Source organism: Prionailurus viverrinus, chromosome E3, assembly GCF_022837055.1.
Source record: "Prionailurus viverrinus isolate Anna chromosome E3, UM_Priviv_1.0, whole genome shotgun sequence".
NCBI lineage: Eukaryota > Metazoa > Chordata > Mammalia > Carnivora > Felidae > Prionailurus > Prionailurus viverrinus.
The window spans coordinates 4408875-4433860 of record NC_062576.1 but is presented as its reverse complement, the minus strand read 5'-3'; the positions used below and the strand labels follow the sequence as shown (position 1 = coordinate 4433860).

The 24986-nt window shown below is 59.2% G+C and overlaps 1 protein-coding gene across 1 annotated transcript in view; it reads left to right on the top strand.

Annotated features, from left to right (window-relative positions):
* TNRC18 (trinucleotide repeat containing 18) overlaps positions 1–24986 on the top strand; it is an 88151-nt gene that overhangs the window by 10132 nt on the left and 53033 nt on the right. The window contains 6 exon segments of the mRNA XM_047837565.1: positions 12935–13090; positions 15172–15297; positions 15757–17481; positions 23365–23467; positions 24010–24215; positions 24636–24782. Coding sequence (XP_047693521.1) covers positions 12935–13090; positions 15172–15297; positions 15757–17481; positions 23365–23467; positions 24010–24215; positions 24636–24782 — 2463 coding nt within the window.

Here is a 24986-nt window from a genome sequence, read left to right as displayed (position 1 = left end):
TCTTGCATATTTCTTTCCTAGAGTTTTCCATCTTTCTGGTCTAGTCTGGTTTGCCTGGTGCTTGGCCCTGTTTTAGAGCCATAATCCTTCAAACTCCCTTTATCTCTCTGCTGTGTTGGATTTCCTGTTTCCTCACTCCCTTGCTTTCCTTTTTTTTTTTTGTGCTTTACTTCCTTGTTTTGGTAGAGCACATCCTGCTGCAGTTTTCTGTGAAAGCGTCCGTGGAAGGCAAGTTTTTTTGAGGCCTGGTGTGCCTGAAAATGCCTCTGTTCTACTCTCATACTTGGCAGGCATTTTGGAAATAATTTACCCCTGGTGTTTGAAGGAATCGTAGCATCACCTTCCAAATTCCAGTGTTACTTTTGAGTAGTGTGATGCTCTTTTGTTTCTTGATCTTCATGTGTGAACCTTTTCTTTTTTTTTTTTTTATCCTTTTCCAAATGCTTAACATGTTTTAGAACTACATCAAGAGCATTGGCTCTACAATTCATGCACAAACATGCTTCACCACTCTCTAGCCATGTGGTCTTGGACATGCTTCAGTTTTCTTTTTTGTGAATTGAATAATAGTGCCTACCTTTTACCATTTCTGTGAAGACTGAATGAGCTTATGTACATAAATGCCCAGGACATTGTTTGGCACAAAGTAAGCCTCATGGATATTAATACTGTTACTATTCTTTTCATCACTTGTGGTCTGAAATTTCATATCGATGTGTCTTCCTGTGGATTCTTTTGCATTTCCTGTGTTGGGTGCTCCATAGGCCATAGTAATCTGGAAACTGAGGTCCTTCGGGCTGAATTATTATTATTTTTTTGAATTAATATTAATTTTATTAGTATTTTGTAATCCCCTTCCCTCTAGTAATCCTATTCATTAGATATTGGATCTCCTAGACTGATCATCTACCTTTTTTTATACTTTATTTTTTATTTTCCATCTCTCTTTATTCAGCTTTCTAGGACATGTTCTTAACTGTCTTCTAACCTTTCACTGTAATGTTTGTAATTTCTAGGAGCTCTTATAATTGGATATTCTTCCTTTTTTTTATTTTTAGGTTTATTTATTTATTTTGAGAGAGAGGGAGAGAGAGTGGGCATGTGTGCGTGCGTGAGCAGGGGAGGGGTAGAGAGGGAGAGAAGAGAATCCCAAGCAGGCTCTGTGCTGTCTGCACAGAGCCTGATGGGGAGCTCAAACTCACAAACCCGTGATATGACCAAAATCAAAGAGTCGGACACGTAAGTGACTGAGCCACCCTGTTCTTGTTTCATGGATACATTCATTCTCATTACTTGGAGAATGTGTGTATATGTGTATATCTATATCTATATCTGTATATTTTTTTTCTCACTTGTCTTTCACATTGGAGACTTCCATGGGTGTCTGGTGGTTGATTCTCTGGTGTCTCGTTTTTTTTTTTTCAACGTTTATTTATTTTTGGGACAGAGAGAGACAGAGCATGAACGGGGGAGGGGCAGAGAAAGAGGGAGACACAGAATCAGAAACAGGCTCCAGGCTCCAAGCCATCAGCCCAGAGCCCGACGCGGGGCTCGAACTCCCGGACCGCGAGATCGTGACCTGGCTGAAGTCGGACGCCCAACCGACTGCGCCACCCAGGCGCCCCTGGTGTCTCTTCATATTTAAGATGGGAGGCACAACAAAGCTAGGGGGACCCATTGACCCTTGTGGAACTCCCCTGAATGTCTCTATAGATCTTTCCCTTTTGAGTTTGCCAGACTGCCAGGCAGGAGTTCCAGTCTCCTGCCCACAGGGAGCTAAAGCCTGGCTGTTCCCCTTCCAACAGCTGGAACAGTGGAAGAAGGTTTCTACTGAGATCCATTTTTCATTTCGGTCCCACCCCAGCCCTGAGGACGTAGCCAAAGGCCCTCAGTGGCTCCATCGGCCCCTAGTAAGTAAACAGAGGGCTTGTGGGGGGCTCTCCATTCTTTCTCTGCTCCTCTCTGCACCATGGCCTTTGCAGGTGCTGGGTCCAGGTTCTGCACCTCTCAGGAATTGCTTGTTTCTCGGTAACCTCCGAGGTTCAGTTACAATTCTCCCAGCTCCCCACCCTGCCTCTTTGGTCCCTGCTTCCTGCTTCCAGAATGTTGTTTCCTTTCCATTCCTGTATTTTGTTGTTTCTCTCCCTGTTAAGCTGTACTGCTGTTGTTGTCGTGGGGTTCTGGCGTTTGGGAAAGGATTTGGCAGGACAGATTCTATGCACCACTTCTGGGATCCAGCCCACTCTCCTTCCCCTGGCCCCTGCGCCTGGGAGGGGAGGCCTGGTTCCTGGGTCCCTGCCTGTCCCACTCACGGGCTTTCTAGCTTTCGGCCCAGGGGTTCTAGAAGGCCCTCCTCCCTCCCTCTCTACTTCCTCCTCTAGACCTAGACCTAGGTTAGGGAGGAAAGAAAATCCACGGGCAAGTCCTCTAATTGCTTTAGAATTGAGAACGTCTGGAGCCCTGGGGCAAGGCTGGAGTGGATGCATTTGCATGTCTTTGGCAGGGTTGAGGCCTTGACCCTCTGGGCTGCTGCGGGATTCCCTTTATTTGGACTTGAGCACCTACTTTGTGGGCTGGGCACCTGGTTGGGGCCAGGCAAAGTCCCAGCCCACAGGGGTCCCACATTTAGGGCTGGGAGTAGGACGGGGGTTAAAGCCCCATTGTCCTTCTGTGGTGGGGGTGGGGTCAGCTAAAAGATGTGCTTTGGGATCTGACCCCCTGGGGGGAGCCAGGGTTGCCTCCCAGCGGGAGGGGAGAGGCCTGGTAGCAAGCACAAGGCTGAGTTGCGGAGCTGGAGGAACAAAACCCAGCGGCCGTAGCTGGAGAGGCGGGATGGGGAGGGGAGGCTGGGGCCGCCCAGCGGGTCTCCTCCCCTCCTGGCAGGGCAGGGCAGGGCAGCAGCTGGTCGATCTGGCCTGGTGGCTCCTCTCTGCTTGCCTCGGAGGAACCCCTGCAGCTCGACTCACCGCTGTCTCTGCCGCACTGATGGGAGCTTGGGGACAGTGGCAGTGGCCACAGGTCTCGTGGCCCAGCCAGAGCACCAAGAATGTGCAGAGCACCAAGAATGCCCCCCCGCCCCCCAACCCAGCCTGGAGCTCTGTCCCTCAGCCTTGCTTATCTGTCGTGTGGGACTTACCCCTAGCATAGGGGAGTGCTGTGGTCACGGCTTCGTTCCTTTCCTGCTGCCTTCACTTTCCTTTAGAGGAAAGTAAGGCACAGAGAGGTGGTGTTACCTCCCCAAGGCCACACAGCTGGGAAGTGAGGGCCTCTAGAAGCAAGGCCTGAGCTATCTGCCAGAAAGCCAGGGGCTGGGGAGAGCTCGGTCATTGGTAGGAATTTTTCCTTCTCTTTCCTTTTTTCCTCTCTTGGCTCATTTTAATTTATTCACTTGCTTCAGTTTTTGCAAATTTTGTCAAGGTGAGAGTTTGTAAAAATTACTCATAAAGATTACTTAAAATGTAATACTTATCATGTTAGTGTTCAGATTGGCCTCTCTCCACCCCCACTGACCTTTCTTTTCCTACAGATTTTTTTTTTTGAGAGAGAGAGAGAGAGAGAGAGAAGCGAACACACACACACACACACACACACACACACACACACGCACGCAGGAGAGGGGCGGAGGAAGAGCAGAGAGAGAATCCCAAGCAGGCTCCACACTCAGCACAGAGCCTGATACGGGCCTTGATCCCACAACTATGAGAACATGACCTGAGCCGAAATCAAGAGTTGGACACTTCACCCACTGAGCCACCCAGGTGCCCCATACGAATATTTTTTATTGGGGTTTAAGATGCACGGAGAAATGGGCATAGATCATAGACGTACAGTTGTATTATTTTTTCACAAACTGAACCCACTGCGTAACGGTCCCCCTGCTCTCTTCCCCCTCCCAAGAGGTGACCTTCTCAAACCACCTGAGATTTGAGTCGCTTGAGTCGCCTGTCCGCGCAGGAAGCATGTGCTGTGTTGCCTTTTGGGTGAGGTGGTGAGATTCACCACGGCCCCGGTCTGGGTGGTGGCAGCTTCTCCTCGCTGGAGATGTTCGTGGTGCGGCCAGGTCACGATTTGTTTATCCGGCTGTTGATGTACTTTTGGGTCGTTTTCCGATTTTGACTACTATCGTGGTTAGACTCTGCGCGCGGAAGGCGTAGAAATGCCGACTTGCTGTGCGCGTTTCCACACCTTGCCCTCGGATGTATACCTGCGAGGGCACGGCTGGGTCACAAAGGTTGGCAGATTGTGCCCAACCGGTCTCGAGAGTGGTTGTACCAATTTACGCTTCCTCCAGCCGCGTATTAATCTTTAATCCTGTCCATCTTTCCTTGTTGACATGAGCCCCTCTGGCGGGCCCGTACGCGGTAGTTTAAATTCACGTTCCCTCCCTGGTTTTAGAGGCTGAGTACCGGGGCGCCTGGCTGGCTCAGACGGAGGAGTGTGCAACTCTTCATCTCAGGGTTGTGAGTTCAAGCCCCACGTTGGGTGTAGAGAATACTTTAAAAAAAAAAAAAAAAGCTTAAAATAAAAGAGAATGAGGGCCTTGTTATCAGTTTACTGGCCATTTGGATATCTTATCTGTGACCCTCCGGGTGCCCATTTCTACCTTCTCTTGTCTGACTTTCTCTCATTGAATTGCAGGAGTTCTTTATATATTCCGGATACAGACCCTTCCCTGGTGACGTAGGGCACAGATCTTTTTCCATGCGGTAGCTTCCCTTTTCTCCCTCCTAATGGTATCCTGGGATGAATGGACATTTCTCATTTGAACGTAATCTCCGGTACATCATTCTTATCTCTTTGGTTCGTGCCGTTTATAAAATGAGCTTTGAGAAACCTTTGTTTGCCCTCGGGCTGTGAAGGTATTTTTTCGGCATGTTCTTCTAGAAGCTTTCCTGTTTTGCCTTTCACGTGGAGATCCACAGTCCACCTGGAATTGATTTTCGAAACCTTGTCCCCATTAAACAGCAGTTCCCTGTTCCCTGCCCCTCCCCCCGCAGCCCCTGCCACCCACCTTTCTACTTTAGGTCTCTATGAACTTGGCGACTCCAGGGACCTTCCTAAAAGAGGGATCCTACTTTGATCTCTGCATTTGTCTTTCTGTGTCTGGGTGATCTCCCTGAGCATAATGTCCTCAAGATTCATCCATGTTGGAGCACGTCAGAGTTTCCTTTTTTTTTTTTTTTAAATAAACTACTTTATTTATTTGTTTGTTTATTTTGAGAGAGAGAGAGAGAGAGAGAGAGAGAGAGAGAGAGAGAGAGAACCCGAGCAGGGGAGGGGCAGAGAGAAAGAGGGAGAGAGAGAATCCCAAGCAGGCTCCACACTGCCAACACAGAGCCCGATGCCGGGCTTGAACTCATGGACCGTGAGATCGTGGCCTGAGCCGAAACCCAAGAGTCAGATGCTTAACTGGCTGAGCCACCAGCCAGGGGCCCCTCCTTTCCTTTTAAGGCTGAATCATGTTCCATTTTATGGTTGGACCGAGTTCTGGTTATCCAGCCGGGCCTTGGGTAGCTCCTACCTTCGGCTGGTGGGAATAATTGCAAATGATGCCTCTCCGAATACGGGTGTGCAGATACCTCCTCGGGAGTCTGCTTCCTATTTGGGGGTAACATTCAGAGACTGAACACGCACACACAACTGCCAGGATTTGGATGGGGATTGCATTGAATCTCTGGCTCAGTCTGACCAAAGTGAGCATCCTAGGAGGTACATCTGGTGATTTCCTTGGGAGGGACCCCCAAAGTGGGTCTGCATGCCTTTTCCAGGCCTTGAAGAGTTCTGCTGATTTGCTTTCTGAAAGCTGGGGATGGGCTGGCTCTCTACTCACCCTCCCTGGGTGGCTTCCCACCCCGCCTCCGCCCTCCCCGCAGCCAAACCCCAAATGTGCTCGTTGGAAAGACGAAAATGGCGTCATCCCCTTTTGATACTTCTTTGTAAATCCTAACGAGAAATTTCTTACTGGATTCAGCCATTTGCTGTTGTCGGTGATTTGCTTGGGATTCTTACTGAATGATCAGACTCTTTTTTATACGGCGAGGGCATTAACCCGCTCTCTGGCTTAGATATTACAGAGGTCTGTGCGTCTCGGGATCAGTGGGAGTGAAGGTCATTTTATCTGGAGGGTCCTCACCCTATTTTCAGCTGCTGTCATAGAAACGCCTGAGTCACATGTCGGTGCTCTGGGCTGGAATGAGCTCTTTTCTGGGTGATAACCCTGATTTGATCATGCTGATGAGATGCTCTGATAGCCTTTGGTGACACTTTAAGGGATACAGCTCCTTTGTGAGGCCGGAACGTTTTAAATAGAAAGGGACGATAGATTTGTTCTGTTTTGGTTTAGGGAGGGGCTTTGCTGGGAGTGAAACCAGGCAAATAGGGTCCAGCGTCTGGGTGGTGTGGCTGAGTGGAAAAGTGTAGAATTTGGAGTCAGAGCCTCAATTTCCTCATCTGCAGAAGAGTTAAGAATCCTCCCCTCCCAGGGTTGAGGGGGGTGGGGAGACAGAATGAAGCAAAGCCTCTTGAACGCCGAATGCTGGCTGTGAAGCAGGGTCTCAGGAAAGGCTCTGGCTGATCATAACCTCCCCCATCCCTCTCCTTCATAATTGAGCTCCTTCTGTGCGCAGCGTAGGGGGCACTTGGGGTGGAATAGACCCACGCTGTAACGTAAGGGTCTGCGGACCCTAGCCAAATTAGGTGTACCTCCGGTTTTTTGTAAATAAAGTTTTATTGGCACAGAGCCCAACAGTTGATGTGTTGTCTGTGGCTGCTTTCCCTGCAGCAGGCAAGATAGGCCCACAGTGCCTAAATGATTTATTATCTGGCCCTTTCAAGAAAAAGCTTGCCGACTCCTGTTCCAGTGGGTGGAGAGGGACAATAAACAAGGAGCTACAATAAAGAAGGAACTAATGTGTGCTTGGTATGATAAATGGTGATAAGCGCTATGGAGAAAAATAGTTCAGGAAAGGGTGTAGGGTGGGGTGGGTCGCAGTCCAAAATTGCGTGGTTAGCAAAATAAATAAAATAGCATGGCTAGGGAAGGCCGTATTCATCAAGCGTCACTTGGGGTATAAGAGAAGGGAGCGGGGTCTATACAGATGGGAGTTTCCAGACCATTTGGCGTATCTGGAGGGAGGAAGGGATTCCAGGCTGAGGTGCAAAGGCCCTGGGGTGCAGCCTGGGAGGCTGTGCTGTTCCATGTTCCAGCCCAGCCCATTTGGAGTGATAAAATCCTTCATCGTTTACCAAACCTTTGTACCCGCCATGATCTCGCCGAGTACCCCTCCCTGCTCCCACCAGAGCAGGACTAGAAGGGTCCCCAGTGACTTCCATCTGTTACAGAGGCAGGATTCCACTGGCCAGCTGAGGTGGCCTGACTGTTACTCTGGCCGGGGGACGGGGGGGTGTCTGGCAGCAGATGGGCATAGCATAGCACGTTACAGAGTGTATCTGGATGGGCTTAGCCCCCAACTCCTGACACACAGTAGGCCTACATAAGCATTGAGGGAGGGAGGGAAGGAAGAAAGGAGGGATGGATGGATGGACAGACGGAAGGACGGACCTTGTCTGGATTCAAGTTCTGCCTTCTGGTGACCTTGGCCAGCTTCAGAGTAGGCAAACCTCGGAAGCTCTTCCTGTGTTCCAGGTGTGGGTGAGGGGGGTGGTGATGGCTGAAAACAGGCTGGCCAGTGTCCCCAAATCCATAGCTCCCTGCTGTGATCCTGGGGTGCTTGTCCATGGCTGGCAGTGTGTGGGGTGGGAGGGGCTGGGATGGTGGTGGTCCCAGCTCGGGGAAGGCCTGTTAACTCAGTGCGTGAGGGGGCACAGAGTGGGGAGGTAAGGCCGACCTTACCCAGCTCTCTCTGCTGCTTATGCTCCTGGAGGGACCCTGAATCTTTCCCCCGGAGAGCTGGGCCTCAGTGCCTCCTTCCTCGGCCCCCCTTGGGGCATCCTTGCCCTCTCCCTGGGCACTGAGGACCAGAGAAGGAGAAGACCACTTTCCAAGCACCTCCTAGGGTGGCGGTGGGGGAGGGGGGCCGGGGAGGGGCTTCCTTCACTTTCCCTCTCTTAGGGCCCAGGACTGGACTAGAGGTAGGGGTCCGCCATGGTGGGCTTCCCAAGCTGAGGGCTTGGTGTGACAGTGTGTCTATAGCAGTGTCCCAGCAACTTGGTCCCCCCAGGCAAGCTCTGAGCCTCAGTTTCTTTGTCTGTAACATGAGGAGAACCAAGTTCCTGCGCTCCCAGGCCTGTGGGAGGGTGAGTCAGGATGGGGAGCTGCCAGCCCAGGGACTGCCTGCCTTGCGCCGGGCATCAGGGCGCTCTGGGCAGAGAGGCTGGTCTACCAGCCAGCAGAGAGGAGAGCTTATCATTTGTTGTTGTTGTCTTCCAGTTCAAGGTGAAATTCATACAATGAATTTCAAATTAACCGTTCGGAAGTATGTGATTCAGTAGTATTTAGTGCCTTCGTAGGGGGCCATCACTAGCACTCTGCTTGCAAAATTAAAGTTTTTTTAAAAAAAAATTTTTTTTTTCAACATTTATTTATTTTTGGGACAGAGAGAGACAGAGCATGAACGGGGGAGGGGCAGAGAGAGAGGGAGACACAGAATCGGAAACAGGCTCCAGGCTCTGAGCCATCAGCCCAGAGCCCGACGCGGGGCTCGAACTCACGGACCGCGAGGTCGTGACCTGGCTGAAGTCGGACGCCTAACCGACTGCGCCACCCAGGCGCCCCGCAAAATTAAAGGTTTAAGGAAGGACAGAGGGAATTTGGGTAGAGGAAGTGGTCCCTTCCACACCCCGACTTTGAGCAGGTGCTCTGCTTCTCCGAGCCCCAGGGTTTGTACCGAAAAATCACGAGAATGACAGTAAAAATGGCAGCTGACGTCCCGTGGCACTTCACGAAAGCGTTTTGCACGTTATGTTTTACCATGTGACCACTTCACACAGCCTGGGGACACTGAGAAACTTGCCCAAAGTCAAGTGGGCCTTGGAGCCAGGGTCTTGTCTCCTTGTCGTCCCTGGGGACCCTTCTGTTACCTCCCTTCCTGTGGTGGAGGACGGGCTTGTCAGAGGTCTCGTCCCTGGCCCCAGTCTAGTTTCCAGCAAGGAGAGGCCCTCACAGACTGAAGCTAAATTAAGTACAAATAATTTAAAATTAAAACACGGTAAAAAAAAAATTTTTTTTAATGTTCTTATTTATTTTTGAGACAGAGAGACAGAGCACGAGCGGGGGGAGGGGCAGAGAGAGAGGGAGACACAGAATCGGAAGCAGGCTCCAGGCTCCGAGCGGGCAGCCCAGAGCCCGACGCGGGGCTCGAACTCACAGACCGCGAGATCATGACCTGAGCTGAAATCAAGAGTTGGACGCTGAACTAAGCCACCCAGGTGCCCCTAGACTCATGAAAATTTCAGAAAATTAGAGATGTGTTAACTCACAGGCCACATTTACGTGCTCAGTAGCCACAAGTGGCTGCTGTAGGTAGCCTCAGCACAGACACAGAGCATGTGTCCAACGCTGTTGGTTACCGGGCCGTAAGTGTCATTTATTCACCTGGCCTGCTCGGAAAGGCAAGCGGGGCAGCGGGAACACTCTTCTATGGGTGACTGCCCCGCAGGGCTGCAGAGCCGATTGCTGGGCTCTGGGGTCAGCCCCAGCTCCGCGCCCTGCCCAGCGCCCTGTGACTTGCGATCGTTGCTTGTCCTCATGCCGGCGAGAAGAGTCCACAAATGACCACGTGTGAACCTGAAGTGGTTTCAGCATGAGTGGTGCCAGGTGGCCCAGCCTGTTTGTTTAGCGTTCGCCGATATTATTCTGGATGACGGTAATTTGTTGTGGTTACACGTGTGTTTTAGGTCATTGGTGTTGGCTTCCAAGGCGGCCAGTGAGCAGGCGGCACCTCTTGCCACCAGGGGGCAGCCTGGGACCAGGGTGGGGGCCGGGCCTCGAGCTCAGCCCGCGGTGGGTGGCAGGGAGAGCCCCTCCCACCTCGGGCCCTGCGGGAGGATTTCCAGCAAAGTCTAGGGAGAGACCATTGGGCTCTGGCCTGACTGTCGCTGTCCCCTGGAGCCCTGAGACCCACATCTGGGGAGCTAGGAGGCCATCACCGGGTCCCCAGGGGTGGGTGCCAGGAGCAGGGGTGTGTACCTAGACTTTGAGAGGAGCACCAAGGATGCCGGGGCACGGGCTGGGGCCTCGGACGGCAGCCTGGAGGCTCTGGCGATGCGGGGCGGGGGTCAGCTGCCTGTCCTCCACGCCAGGGAGACCCGGCAGGATGGCCTGGGATGGCGCCTGGTGGGTGTCCTCAGGGGTCAGGGGCCGGCCCTGCCCTTAGTATCTGCGCTGCCGAAGGGAGCACTACCCTGTCTCCTAATCCTGACGCGGGTCTATCTGCTTTTGCCATCGGAGGATTAGAAACGGCGCTCGCGTAGCCAGTCCGCGAGTTGACACCTGCTGTGTGCCGGGTCCCGGGTGGCAGGAAGTGAGGCTGGCGGTTCTCGCCTGCAGGGAGGGGACCCGCTTGTGGGGAGGGATCCGCGTTACCAAGTGTGTTTGGCAGGGGCTTGGATGCAGTGGCCAGAGGGGCTTCGGTGAGGCGCCGGGAAGGCCCCACCTAAGGGGGAAACGGGCCGGGTCTGGGGGGGTCGACAAGGACACCTGGGGGCTGGTGCCCGAGCAGCTGGGTGGAACAGAGGCAGCCACCGGCATTCGGAAGCGTGTTTGGTTTGCATCCGAGATCCATCGCTCAGCGGCTTCAGGAGAATAGTTCGGGGAGAGCAGGGGGAGCAGGGTATATGTGCAAATGAACGCCCCTGTCGTGTGTAACCGTCCTTGTGACTGGCGGTGGGGTGGCGACAGTGTGCCCGTTCCACGGAGTCGCACACCTCTGGTCTGGGAGGGGCACACGTTGGCCCGCGTGGTCTTGCCAGGGCACCAGAATTCCCGCCGGACCCGGGGAAGGGAGTTTGGGTGCCGTTGAGCCCCTGTGGCGGGCGGGAGCCGTTGGTGGCATCCGGGCACCAACGCCCCACCGGGCCTTGGGTGCTGCTGGGCGGGTTTCACAAGCCTGGGCAGGGGCAGGCCTGGGCCACCGGGCTTCCGCGCGGCCCGAGGCAGGAAGAGCTGGTGGCTGATGTAAGCCCTTGCGCAAACCTCTGGCTGCTGGCTTCCGGAGCCTTCTACCCGCCTGCCTGCCAAGGAGGAAGCCTGGGGCCTAGCGGGGCCCAGAGGCCCTGCTGCCCGGGCTCGGGCCACATGGGTGTCCTGACCGGCCGCCATGGCCCTGGGTCCCGAAGGCTTGGCGCTGGAGTCTGGTGAGGGGGCTGGGTGAGGCCGGGCTGGAGGACGGGGACTCTGCAGACACGGGGTCTGGTGATGGCACATGTGGCCAGAAGGTGTCCTCCTGCCGTTTCCCTGCATGTACCCCCAAAGGGACCGGGTGGACTTTGTGGCATCCTGTGCCCCCGGGAGGTAGTAAGCGAGCACCTGTCGTATACAGACTGCAAAACGGCGCTGTTGGGGACCCTGAGGTGGGACGGGGCTCTGGGAGCACCCCCCCCCCCCCCCCCCCGTGGGCTGGGGCCACCGATGGTGTCTTGTCTGGGTCATTGCAGACAGTGCCCACCTCACAGGGACATGGGGAGGTTACCCGAGGGGGCACACGGGCAGCCCTTAGCTCGGGCTGGCCAGAGCTGGCTCCTGCTGGCTGCTTGGCCGTCCCCGCCAGGCTCGGCTCGGTGTGCAGGCCTCCGCCCCTCCTCCTGGGGGCGTTGGCGGGAGGATTCAGTCCCCAGACTGGTGCTCGTCAGTGACTGGGCGAGGCTGCCGTTTGTTGTTACTATTCTCCTGCGGTGCGTGCTTTCCTCTTCACTGTGGTTCTTAAGGGAGGCGTTAGTATTCCCATTTTGCTGATGAGCGACCTGAGGCCAGGGAAGGGCAGCACCCCCCCCCCCCCCCCCCCCGCCCAAGTCTCCCAGGCCTCCCCCTGGCCTGTGACCCGGAGGCCTGCCGGGATCTTCCCCTGAAGGGTGGGGTGTATGGATCCTGAGGGCCAGCGCCCCTGGCTGGTGGCAGCGAGGGGGCATCCCTTCTGGGGTGGGCCTGGCCAGGTGAGGCATGGCTGGGGTAGGCGACGTCCAGCCAGGCCCCGGCACGCCGCTCTACCAAGTAGCAGTTGGCCAGCACACCCCCATCCGAGGGACCTTGGGTGGGATGCTCTGCTCTCTGGAAGGATGGCCCATTGCTCTCGGTCTTTCGCTGCTTCCTCTCGCTAATCCGCTGTAGTTGTGGGGTGCTTGCGGGGTGTGTATTCCGGGTCAGGGCTCCCTGGCTGTGCAACCGGGCACTGCCCACCTCCGAACAGCAGCTTCCTGGTGCCTTAAATGGGCACGTGGTTCTTCCGGCACCGGGCTGGCCGATGCTGGCCGAGAACGCCTCAGGTCTGACCAGGGCTGCCTTGGGGTCGCTATCCGACTCGTGGGGTCCCCCCTGATCCAGGAGCTCCACGTGAGCAGGGGTTTAGGCCACGGGCCCCCCACCCCCTACCCCCTCGCTCTGTGGCCTCGGGACGGCCCTGTCCCCCGCCGCACCTCAGGTCCTATCTGCAGGTGGGGAGACCGTCCCGCTTGGGTCTGGGGTTGGGAGAGCCCTCTTGCTAACTGCCGGGTGCCCCGGAGGTGAGGGTCTTTGGTGGCGGGCGTCCTTCTGGCTGCTCCTCTGGGGCCGCACTTGCAGCCTTTTCAAGTCCCAGGGGATCTGGTCGAGGTGACCAGACCCATCCTGAGCCGGAGGGTCAAGGGTGGGGCGGAAAGGCTTCTCTGGTGTCCCTGCCAGTGGTAGCTCCAAGAAGTGGGGGAGACATGGGGATTCCGGGGTGCTGGGCCGGGCAGTGGGGGCCTGGTGGGTGCCTGACAGTCCCCCCCCTTCTCTCTGCAGGCGAGGCCTTCTTGGGCAGCTTTGTGGCCAGCGGGATGGGGCCCTCAGCCTCGTCCCATGGGAGCCCCGTGCCCCTGCCCTCTGACCTCTCCTTCCGCTCCCCTACCCCCAGCAACCTGCCTATGGTGCAGCTGTGGGCCGCTCATGCCCATGAAGGTAAGGAGTGTGCCAGGTGGGCGGGGCTGAGGGCTGTGGGCCACTGTCCTTGGCACCTCTCCATCCTGCCCACTCCCTTCCACCTCCGGGCCTCTCTCCTGCCGTGGCTGGGGGGTGGGGGGACAAGGCCTGGTCATCCAGCTGCCCTGCTGTTCCTCAGATACTCAGTGCTTCCTCTGGTCTCTGTCACGGGGCCTTTGCCCAAGCTGTTCGCACCGCTGTGGGCCCTCACCCACTGTTCATCCCTTAGGGCTCAGCTACCCGCATCCCCACCCCCTTGCCCTGGCCCACCTCTCACCTGAAGGACAGGTTGATCTGTGTGTTTATTTGTGAGACATCCGTTTTCTCGCCAGAGTGAGCTCTGAGGGCAGGGCCTAGTTCTGGTCACCGCGGTCTCCCGGGGGACCCTCGATAAGCAGTGTTGGAGCAGTGGGACCAGGGTCATCGGGTCCTCCTGTTGCAGTTCTGCAGTGAGGGCCACGGTCCCCTCTGCCAGGGAAGGGATGGGCCTGAGGGACCCTGAGCTCTTCCCCCCCCTGGTGGATTTTGGATGCCGGGTCCTGGGAGCGTCCACTGCAGACCCGAGGGCTTTCTGGGGTCTTTCGCAGCGCACTGTCTCCCCACTTTCTCCTCGGTGCCAGGGGCTCACCAGGAGGGGGTTGTCCTGCCTCTCCAGGCCTGGGAAGGTGGGCAGTCTTTTGGGGCTGGGGTCCCACCTGAGCCTCCCTCTTCAGTCAGCCAGGGTGGGGCTGGAGGGACCTGAAGAGCTAAGACTGTGCCTCTGGTGCCTGCGTGCCACCAGCCTGCTCCTCTGCCCCTCCTGACTCCCTTTTCTTCCGTGTCACAAGTGCTATGCAGTAACGCATATGCAGTAACGGCTCCAAGCACGTAGGGTGCTTATTACTATGTACATTGCGTTGCACATCTGAACTCATCTTATACGCCCAGCAAGCTGTGAGGTAAGGACCGCCGGGTCCACTCTACAGCCGAGAAAGCAGAGGGATCCGATGCGATGTTTCAGTGCTTGAAAGAGATCATGTGTATCAGGTGCTCTTGATCTTTCTGGGGTTGTGGTTAATATCTTTAGCAGGTGGCGCCGTGGGAGAAACGTGGGCCTGGTGTGGCCAGGGACAGGTCCTGCATCTCTGGCCTCGGAGGGAACAACTGGGGGCACGTGGGACCCGAGTCTCAGGTGTCTCCGATTGGCCTTTGGTCCCGTAGGACCCCCCCCAGCCCAGGCAGAGCATCAGGACCCTCCCCCGGTGCTCGGCAACCTGCCTGCTCGCCAGTTGGCCTGGCTTTCTGGGCCCTGCTCAGGGGCTCTTGGGCCTCCGTTGTGTGCCCTCTTAGATGTTCCCATTCTTTTCTCTGTGGCTACCCTCTCCTGTCTTCTCTGTCCCACAAAGCCCCAATTCTGGGCATCCCTGGTGGGAAGACCTCACCGGAAGGATCCTCACCAGGAGGAATTCTTGGGAGACCTGACAGTTGGAGATGCTGGGCAGGCTTGAGTTCAGAGGTGATCGACCTGCTCTGGGTCACACAGCAGAAGGGACTCATTAAATCAGTAAACCACCCGGCGTGGTCTGTGTGGGGCTGAGGTTAACTGTCCCAGTGACCTCCGTTCACAGTCGGGCTCCTCTGCTGTGTGACTTTGGGCCAGTGGTCCTCCCTGAGCCTGTTTTCTCATCTGTAAAGTGAGGATGTTAAGAGTATCCGCCTCGCAGAGTTTTGTGCTGCTGAAGTTTAAATGAGAATAACCAAGGCAAAACAGTTGGCAGCGCTTGGCCTGTGATTAGAGCCCCCATCATCATCATCATCATCATCATCATCATCCGCTGCTTAGCTGGAGCCATTCGGATCCTCTTCCGGTGGGGATTTGAGGGCTTAGGCGGCTGGGGGCTGGCTGGGCCTAGAGGGAGGCAAGCCTGCTCTACCGAGCTGGTCGTAGATCTCAGGGCTCCCGGAACCAGGGGCTCCCTCCACAGCTAAGAGATTTTATTTTCAAGAAAAAGAGCGGGCTGGAAGGAAGTTCCTGTTGGGAGGCCATGCCTTGGGCCAACCCGACTTTTTCTCTCTTCCAGGCTTCTCCCATCTGCCCAGCGGGCTGTACCCATCCTACCTCCACCTGAACCACCTGGAGCCCCCCAGCAGCGGGAGCCCCCTCCTCAGCCAGCTGGGCCAGCCCAGCATTTTCGATACCCAGAAAGGTATCGGGGTGGGAGTGGGGAGATGGGTTGGAGGGTACCTTCTGAGGGGCTTCTCTGGGGGCCCCCACCACTGCCCAGTATGCCAGGCAGCACCCCCTCTGTTTTCCATGCTCCTGAGGGCCTCCCCAGCTCCCCCCCCCCAGCCTTCTGGTGCCTTCTAGTGCCTTCTAGTTGTGCTGTACTTGCCTGACCCTCTCTCTGTAGGCTCGAAAGACAACCCTGGCCTCTACCCCTTTCCCAGATGAGGAAACTGAGGCCCAGAGAGGTTAGTCGGTGGCCAAGGCGAGATTATGACCTCCAGACCCTCCATTTCTGGAGCCTGCCCTCCAAGGGCTGTGCTGTGCAGGACTGTCCTTCCTAACCCTGGGGTTGCAGGGCGCCCCAGAGGGGACCTCCGCTTCTGCGTCGGCGGGGTGAGGGGGCACTCGCTCACGCCTGCACTCTCTCTCTTCTCCGCAGACGGCTTCTACCTGCCTGCCCCAGGGGCTCCGGGCGCCCTGCACTCTCACGCGCCCTCCTCCAGGACCCCGGGCGGCCACTCCTCCAGCGCCCCGGCCAAAGGCTCTTCGCGGGAAGGTGCGGCCAAGGAGCGGGCGGGCCGCGGCGGGGAGCCGCCCCCGCTGTTCGGCAAGAAGGACCCGAGGGCCCGCGAGGAGGCTGCGGGGCCACGCGGCGTGGTGGACCTGACCCAGGAGGCGCGGGCGGAGGGCCGCCAGGACCGCGGGCCCCCGCGCCTCGCCGAGCGCCTGTCGCCCTTCCTGGCCGAACTGGGGCCGCCGCGCGCGCCGGGCGCCGCCGCCGCCGAGTGCAAGGGCAAGAACCCACCCCCGCCGCCGGCGCTGAGCCTCTGCAACGGCGCGGGCGACGCGGGGCTCCCCGCGCTGGTGGCCAAGGAGGCGGCGCGCCAGGACGAGAGCGCGCGGCTGCGGCGCGCAGAGGCCCTGCTGCCCGGGCCCTGCCCCTGCCCGTCGCCCCTCCCGCCGCCGCCGCCGCCCAAGGGCCCGCCCCCGCCCCCCGCCGCCCCGGCCGGGGCCTTCGCCGCGCCGCAGCCGGCGCCCGCCGGCGTCTACACCATCTTCCCCGCGGCAGCCGCGGCGGCCGCGGCCGCGGCGGCGGCGCGCGAGTCGGGCCGCGAGCACCGCGTGGTGGCGCCCACCTTCGTGCCTTCCGTGGAGGCCTTCGACGAGCGCCCGGGGCCCATCCAGATCGCATCGCAGGCACGCGACGCCCGGGCCCGGGAGCGCGAGGCGGGCAGGCCCGGCGTCCTGCAGGCGCCGCCCGGGTCGCCACGGCCGCCCCCCGACCGGCCCGAAGCGCTGCGCGAGAAGAACTCGGTCATCCGCTCGCTCAAGCGGCCGCCGCCCGCCGAAGCCCCGCCGACGCGGGCCGCGCGCGCCTCCCCGGACGCCCGGGCTTACCTCCCCGCCAAGGAGCTGCTCAAGCCCGAGGCCGAGCCGCGGGCCTGCGAGCGCGCGTCCCGCGGGCCTGCCGCTGCCCCCCAGCAGGCCGCCAAGCTCTTCGGCCTGGAGCCGGCGCGGCCGCCCCCGCCCGCCGGCCCTGAGCCCAAGTGGAAGCCTTTCGAGCTGGGCAACTTCGCCACCACGCAGATGGCCGTGCTGGCCGCGCAGCATCATCACGCCAGCCGCGCTGAGGAGGAGGTGGCGGCCGCCTCCAAGAAGGCCTACCTGGACCCTGGGGGCGCGCTGCCACGCGCCGCGGCCGCCTGCGCCAGGCCGGGCACTGACGTGCACGCCGCGGCCCACGGGCCCGGGGAGGCCTCGGCCATGCAGAGCCTCATCAAGTACAGCGGCAGCTTCGCGCGCGAGGCCGTGGCCGTGCGCCCCGGAGGCTGCGGCAAGAAGAGCCCCTTCGGAGGCCTGGGCACCATGAAACCCGAGCCTGCCCCCACCTCCACGGGTGCCCCGCGCGCCCAGGCCCGCCTGCCACACCCCGCAGGCCCTGCGGCAGGCGGAGGCCGGCAGCTGAAGCGGGACCCGGAGAGGCCCGAGAGCGCCAAGGCCTTCGGGCGCGAGGGCACTGGTGCCCAGGGGGAGGCAGAAGTGCGACACCCACCCGTGGGCATTGCGGTGGCCGTGGCCCGGCAGAAGGACAGTGGCGGCAGTGGCCGGCTGGGGCCTGGGCTAGCCGACCAGGAGCGCTCCCTGTCACTGAGCAACGTTAAAGGTGGGTCTTGGGTCCCACCTGTCACCTTCTCCCTGCCTTCCTGGTATTGTGTGATTGTGAGATCTTTGTATGATTAAAATTTTTTTAACGTTTATTAATTTTTGAGAGAGACGGAGCTAGAGTGGGGGAGGGGCAGAGAGCGGGAGACACAGATGCTGAAGCAGGCTCTGGGTTCTGAGCTGTCAGCACAGAGCCCGACTCGGGGCTCGAACCCACGAACCGTGAGATCACGCCCTGAGCCCAGGTCGGATGCTTAACCTACTGAGCCACTCAGGTGCACCTCTGTGTATGATCTTTTAATGGCTTTAGTTATTGTGTCTAGAGCACACAGCATAGCTCAGCTGACCGTTCTTCTCATGGGCATCCTCGTTTTCCCTTCTCTGATGTGTTCGTGTTTAGAATGTTGCATTGAATATTTTTGTGCGTCGCATTTTCCTGATATTTTGAGCCATTTCCTAAGATAGGTTCCTAGGAACAGGCCAGCTGGAGGCCTTCAATCCTAAGTCCTTGAGGGGGGTGACTGCCTTGCCTCGTTCATCATCCCAGTGCTTAGTGTGGGACCTGGTGCCACAGTAGGTGTTTGATGAACGAATGAATGACCGAGTGCGATGGACAGAAACTGGGTCCTAGTGGTCTCGTGGGACATCCGGTGCCTTAGTGCCTAAAAAATGCTTGCTGATTTCGGTAGGGAAGAACGGTCCATTTCTTTCACTGATTGGTGAAGTTGAATATTTTCCCAGAACTTGGTTGATGGTGTTTTTTGTGTCCCTTGCATATCGTGCTGTTGGAATCGTTCACGGGATTGGGGAGGGTTGGTATTTGCGGCATTTTTATCAGAACTCTGGCCTTGGTCTGCCCATCGTTGAGCCAAGGACCCTTCGACAGTTGGGTATTAGGCCGTACCCTCTGCCTGGACGGTGTTAAGTGTGTTGTGGTGTGGGGTTGTGGGACTGGGGTAACCGCCCGGGAATCTCTTCTCCCACTGGCCTTGCTCTCGTGACTTCTCAATGGTCGGCCTGGATTTTTTTCCCTGCGTCTCTGTCCCCAGTGTCCAGCCAGCTTCCTGTACGTCCCAGCTGTGAGCTTAGGCTTTGGTCACATTGTGGGCCCCTGTCTGTGGCACCCACATGGCCCCCTTCCCTGCACCTCTCAGACTTTACCCCATAGGCCACCTGGGTGTCTTGGGTGTCTGACTCCTGGGTCCCTATCACTTCCTTTGTCTGGCCCACCCGTGCTGACTTCTGGGCTTTATCCTCCATCCGTGGCCACTCTCCTGTCCCAGATGCCTCTAGACGGCTCAGCCCTGCTCTCCTGGATGCGCTGGATGAAGCCCGCAAGGCACGGGCCGCCCTGGGACTCCTGCCGGTCCTCGCCCCACCCATTGGCATGCAGGCTAGCCGCCGAGGGTCTTTATCCGGCTTAGGTGACTCAGAGTGAGTGACGCTTCCTGGATGTTTGTTGAATGAGCCCGTGGTTCTTTGTGGAGCCTCCCTCGTCCCCTCCTCCCTGAGCCAGGAAGGCCCGTCCCCCGACCCGGGGAGCTGGCCCCAGGCCCTGCCTTATACTGGGATTGGAGGGGGATTGGGCAGCAACCCTCGGCCAGGGGGTGGCTGGTTCGGTGCTGGACGGGTCCTCTTGCTGGGACAGAGGTTTGCCCCCAGGGACCCCCCTGCGAGGTCAGAGCTCTTTGGGTCCTTGCCCGAGAGGATGCTCACGTGACATGGCACGGCACCCCTCTCGGGGGCTCCCAGTTCCCTGAGCTCGTGTCGGAGCGCAGAGTACCTGCTCGTGCCCGAGGGCCCTGTGTCCATGGGGTCCTAGGAGAGCGAGAGAGAGAGAACGTGTGAGAGAAAACATACGTGTGTGAGAGAAGGTCTGTGAGGGAATGCACGTGCATGTGTGTGAGAGCACGTGTGTGTGACGCTGCGACAGAACGTGGGGAGGAGGGAGGGCCTGGCGGGTTTGGGGTGAGATGTTCGGGGATTGGTCTGGAGCAGGCTGGGTCTGGTGCCGCCGCCCGTCGAAAAGTAGGCAGTGGGTTCTTCTCCTTAAAACCGTTCCCATAGGACGTGGTGGCTTTTCCCCAGTGCTGGGCGCCCTTGTGGGAGGGCAGGAGTGGGGGGCGCCCCCGGCCAAGTAGGTGGCCGTCAGCCCGGGTCTCTCGGTCTCGTCCCATCTTCCCTGTCGTCTCAGAGTTTCAGAGTGAGCCTTCTGCCTGTCGGTGGGTTCATGTCCCGTCTGTCCATCAGCTCCGTGACCTTGAACAAGAGGCCTGAGCCTTCTGGGCCCCAGTGTCCACGTGTACCACGTGGCTGCCGGACACATAGTAGGTGCTTCACGAACAGGCCTGCCTTTTCTTGGCTTGCATTTAGCGTGTTGGGGTCTGGGAGCTTCTGACAGTGCCTGTGAGTCCTAGATCCTCCCGGAGTAACGTCCCCGTGGGCCCTCAGGGGCCCTGAGATGGACCAAGGAGGGGCGTGATCTACGCCTGTGAGTCCCAGGGATCCGTGGCCTCTGCCCCGAAGCGCGGCACAGCCGTGGGAGAACTCGGTCGTTAGGTAGAACCAGCCCAGGCTCTGGTACCCTCCCAGCTTCACCCCTGGGGAGAGCGGGTGAGGAGGCAAAGTGGCTTGGCCAGGGTCCCAGGGCTCGGGCTCGAAGAGGCAGACTGAGCTTGAACCCTCGGCCCAGGCCTGTGTCTCCTCCCTCTTCGTCTCGCCTGTTGGCATCAGCTCTGTGATGGAGTCACATTAGGGGTAGATCTGGGGGGAGGGGTCGTGAGGACGCGCCCGCATCACTCCAGGCAGAGCCGGGGTCGCCTGAGTGTAAGCCCCGGCCATGGCCCCAGACCCGGGAGCCGGTGGCAGCCACATCTGCCGACAGGTTCACGGAGGCCAGGGCACCAGGCCTCGGTCCCAGCCTCAGCCCCGCTTGGAGAGGCTGTCGCCGCATGGCTGTGGGCCCCGGGAGCAAGGCTGCCGTTTCCCTGGCACCCATCCCGTGCCCGCTCTCCGTGGGAAGCGCAGGCGGCGCACTGATCTGGAAGACCCGCTCAGACTCCGATCCCAGCCAGGAGGCCTCCTTGTCAGTCGGTGCTGTGACCTGGGCAGGTGGCTCTGTCTTCTTGTGCCTCAGTTCCCTAACCTAGAGCAGGAAGACGGCTGGGGCTTACCTCCTGGGTTGATGACTCCTGAATGGGTGAATGCCCGGAGAAGATCCGGGGGCCTCCTACGCGTAGAAGTGGCCTTGAGGTGTGGGTTGTTTCCACAACTCATGTCTGGAGGGCCGGGATGGGGTCTTGTGCCTTTGGGACATTGGAGGGGGCCCCGCGCCTGCCCCGCACGTCTGCCTCGTGCAGGAGCTGGCCTCCCACCACCCTGGAACTCAGCACGGAGAGGTGATGGGCCCTCTGGTTTCCCTTCTCACTTTGAACAAAACCTGAACCACATTCCCTTCCACAGCCTATAAGGCCCTACAGTCTATACTCGCCCCTTCTGTGGTCTCCCCTCCTGCGCCCTTCTTTTTATTCTGTCTAGCCCCCATGGCCTCCCTGATGTTCTTTGGCAGACTTCTGTCTGAGGGCCTTTGCCCTTGCCTTCGCTTATCTCATTCTTCCTGGATATCTTCTTGTGACTCTGTCGGTTCATTTATCCGTTAATTCGTTCTCGCGTGTTTATCGAGTAGCTTCTTTTTGGCCAGCTATTGGGTAGGGAAGGAGGCACACAGGCGGGAGTGGGACTCAAACCAGAGCAGTTCATAATCTGATGGAGAAGACAGGTGGCGAACAGCCAGCGAGCAGAACAGCAATCCGTTGCGATCAGTGCGGGGAGGGAGAGAAACTAGAGCTTGATGGAGAGGTGGTCAGGGAGGGCTTCGTGGGGGAGGTGGCATTTCAGCTAAACTCTGACAGGAAAGGCTGAATAGTCTAGGGGAAGGGCACTCTGGGTGTCGGGAACAGCGTGTGTGGCCCTGAGTGTGGTGAATACAGAGAGCTATGGTGACCGGGGCATGGTTCTGTGGGGCTGGGGTTCTGCAGGAGGGACAGGCGTGTACAGGGGATGGGAAGCCACTGGCACCCTGAATGGTGACAGGGCAACAGACATCGGACAAGGGGGCTCGGGGCTAGGTGACCCTCTAGGCACTTGTCCCTTTTGGGGACTCCAGGAGTCACTGCTAAGTCCTGTCCCCGAATGCAGGGTGGGCCGCTGGGCAGGAGGGCCCTTGGGGTTTCTATGGGCTTGGGAGGCCATCTCCGCCTGGAGAAGGGAGCTGGGGCACATGCTCTAATTTCCCAGCCCGGCCCTGGGACTCTGGGGGGTCCTCCACACCTCGGCCTTGTCTGAAGCCTGGGCTGCCCTTCCGGACCTGCCCACCCCGGGGGATTCCCTAAAGGGACCCTCTACTCCGTCATGTAGCAGGTGGGTGGTCTCAGGATCCCTGTGGTTACAGGAACCACACTGACACTCCCCCCAGGCTGGCTGTGGCACTGCTCTCCCACTGAGGGCCCCTCCCCTGCTTGCCCCGGGCCGGATCGGGCCGGGTGAGACCACAGCAACTCTGAGCCGGTGTAAGTGAAGTTGGCTCAGCGACTTTGCCGACTGCAGCCCGCGTGGATAGTCGACGTAGCAGGGAGGCACCTCGGTGTCCCACAGGGGCCAGGTTGTGAAGACACGTGCTCCCTCGCCCGCCCTCACTCCTGCCTGGCCTCTGGATGCCCCCGTTGTTGGCCTGTCTCAGCTTAGATGCTCACTGCACTTCCCTGTCATCCTGGCCCGCCTCTGGGACTTCCAGGCTGTCCTCCCAGGTGGTCTCCCGGCCTAGTGTCCCCTCCTGCCTCTGGGGTGCGCCCGTCCCCAGCGCTGCTGTCTGTCTCCTCGTGTGCTTGGTCCACGGGCATGTGCCTCTCTCCGGGCTCCTGTCCTTTGTCCTGGGGCTGTCAGGCTCCCGCCTTCCTGAAGGCTTGGGGGGGGAACCCCGCGCACCCTGCCGAGCCTCTCCTGGGGGCTCTGTTCTTTGCTCGCTCCCCGTTTTGGGTGGGCAGAGGGGAGACATGAAGGGGAGATGGCTGATGGCAGCATTTCCCTGAGTGCGGGGGCCGCTGCCGGACCCCTGGTCTGGCGCGGAGCACCTGTGCTGGCGCCTCGGCGAGGCGAGGCCTCCTCCCTGCGTGCCCCTCCCAGGTCCGCCGGGCCTCTCGAGATGCAGCGGGGTGGGCGCCAGCCCCAGTGCATTTCTCTCTTGAGCAGCGTCTCAGCTGCTTTCTGTGAGGCCACTGCGGCCAGCGACCGTGCCCTAGCCTACCCGGGGCTGCCACATGTGCACCGGGTTCTGGCTTGTGCGGAAAACACCCCGAGAGAGGGCCCGGGGCAGGAGCTGGAGCTGGTGGAAGGTGGCAGGGGGAGGAGGGACGGACCAGACGGCTGTGTGCCAGGCCGGACTTGGGGACCCGCCTTCTCTGCTCTGAGGGCTCTCTGGGGGTCGGGCAGCTCATGGAAGGTATAGCCGAAGGGGCAGCTCACACGTTTTGCTGTCCTCCCCCCTTCCCTCTGACGTGGATCGTGTTCTCGAGTTTTACTTTACTGTCCTGATTTGAGAAGGCTTAGCCACGTGTCTGCAACAGCCAGAACCACGACGGGACCGCAGTGGGGCTTGAGCGTGGCAGGTGCTTCCCTGGGACCTGGGTCTGGCTGTGCTGCTTTCTTGGGTTGTGGTTTCCCCTCCGTCTTGACCCGCCCGCCCCCAGAACCTGCCTTCGAGGCACAGCAGTGGTGAAGCGGCACCCGCACTTCCCCGGGCGAGGTCCACACCGGCACTCAGGGGCGGGTGCAGGTGCGCCGGCAGGGGGTGCTTGCTGGGGGCTCACTGCCTGCCTGCTCCCCTCAGGACACGGTCGAGCTGATGACGACTGTGGGGACGAAAGGGCCAGGCACCGGGAGGAGCGGCTGCTGGGGGCGCGGCTGGACCGAGACCAGGAGAAGCTGCTTAGGTGAGGGCTTGGGGGGGCGAGGGGCCAGGGAGGGTGACCCTATGTGGGTGGGGCCCCTGTCCTGAGAGCCCGAGCTGCCCTGGCCCCTGATCCTAGGCCGGATGGCCCCACAGCCGCTCTCTACAGTCAGTGTGGGTCCCCCTCCTGGGGGAAAGCCCCGGGGGCCCTTCTGTTCTTTTTTTTTTTTTTTTTTTTTTTTTTTCAACGTTTATTTATTTTTGGGACAGAGAGAGACAGAGCATGAACGGGGGAGGGGCAGAGAGAGAGGGAGACACAGAATCGGAAACAGGCTCCAGGCTCCGAGCCATCAGCCCAGAGCCTGACGCGGGGCTCGAACTCCGGGACCGCGAGATCGTGACCTGGCTGAAGTCGGACGCTTAACCGACTGCGCCACCCAGGAGCCCCAAGGGGCCCTTCTGTTCTGAGGCTGAGCCCGCCCCTCTTTACGCTGGGTGTCCCCTGGGTACTTGGGGCGACACCCCATCTCTCCCACGTCCCCCTGGCCAGCTGGGCGGTTGCCAATGCCTCTGTTCTCCTTCCAGAGAAAGTAAGGAGCTGGCCGACCTGGCTCGCTTGCACCCCACCAGCTGTGCTGCTAATGGCCTGAACCCCAACCTCATGGTGACCGGGGGCCCGTCGCTGGCAGGCTCGGGGCGCTGGTCCGCCGACCCCGCAGCCCACCTGGCCACTCCCCCCTGGTTGCCCCGCTCGGGCAGCGCGTCCATGTGGCTCGCCGGACACCCCTACGGTAGGTGTGGGGCGGGCGACTTCCCCCTTGTCTGGCGGTTGAGGACGGAGCGGGCCTGACGTGGTTCTTACTGGAACAGGGGGCTGGGGCAGGACCGTGGGTGCAGGGGAGTCTCGTGCGGGACCCACGCCCCGAGCTGGCTCCTGTCTTCCTGTTGCTGGGGCCCGGGCCTTGCCCCTCCTCAGACGCTTTGGCTCCCTCACGTGTCTGAAGAGGACAGTTGCTAGGACACCGGCCTCGTGGGGGTCCCTCTGTTGAGCCCATTTGGAGGTGGTACCCAGGGGTGGTTGGCTTGCGGCCTGTCACCCCTCAGCTTCCTGCACGGAGACCCCAGGAAGGGGGCGTCTCGGGAATGGGCAGGATTGGGGTCGTCCTGGGCCCCCAGCCCCTGGCATTGACTCGGGCCTGGGTCTCTCCTAGGTTTGGGCCCCCCACCTCTGCACCAGGGCATGGCACCTGCCTTCCCGCCTGGCCTGGGGGGCTCCCTGCCATCGGCCTACCAGTTCGTCAGGGACCCCCAGTCAGGCCAGCTCGTGGTCATTCCCAGCGATCACCTGCCTCACTTTGGTAAGTGGTGGCCTTGTGGTGGTGGGGGGGGGGCAGTGGCTGTGGTAGCTTTGCCTGGAGAGCCTGACCCAGATGCCAAGGGCCTTCTTGGGGGACAGGCGTCTGCCCAGAACAATGGGGTGGGAGTTAGACCAGGGCTCCTAGGGGATGTTCTGATGTCTGGGGCTTCCCCGGGTATTAATGCTATGGTGGTCCCTGTTTTGA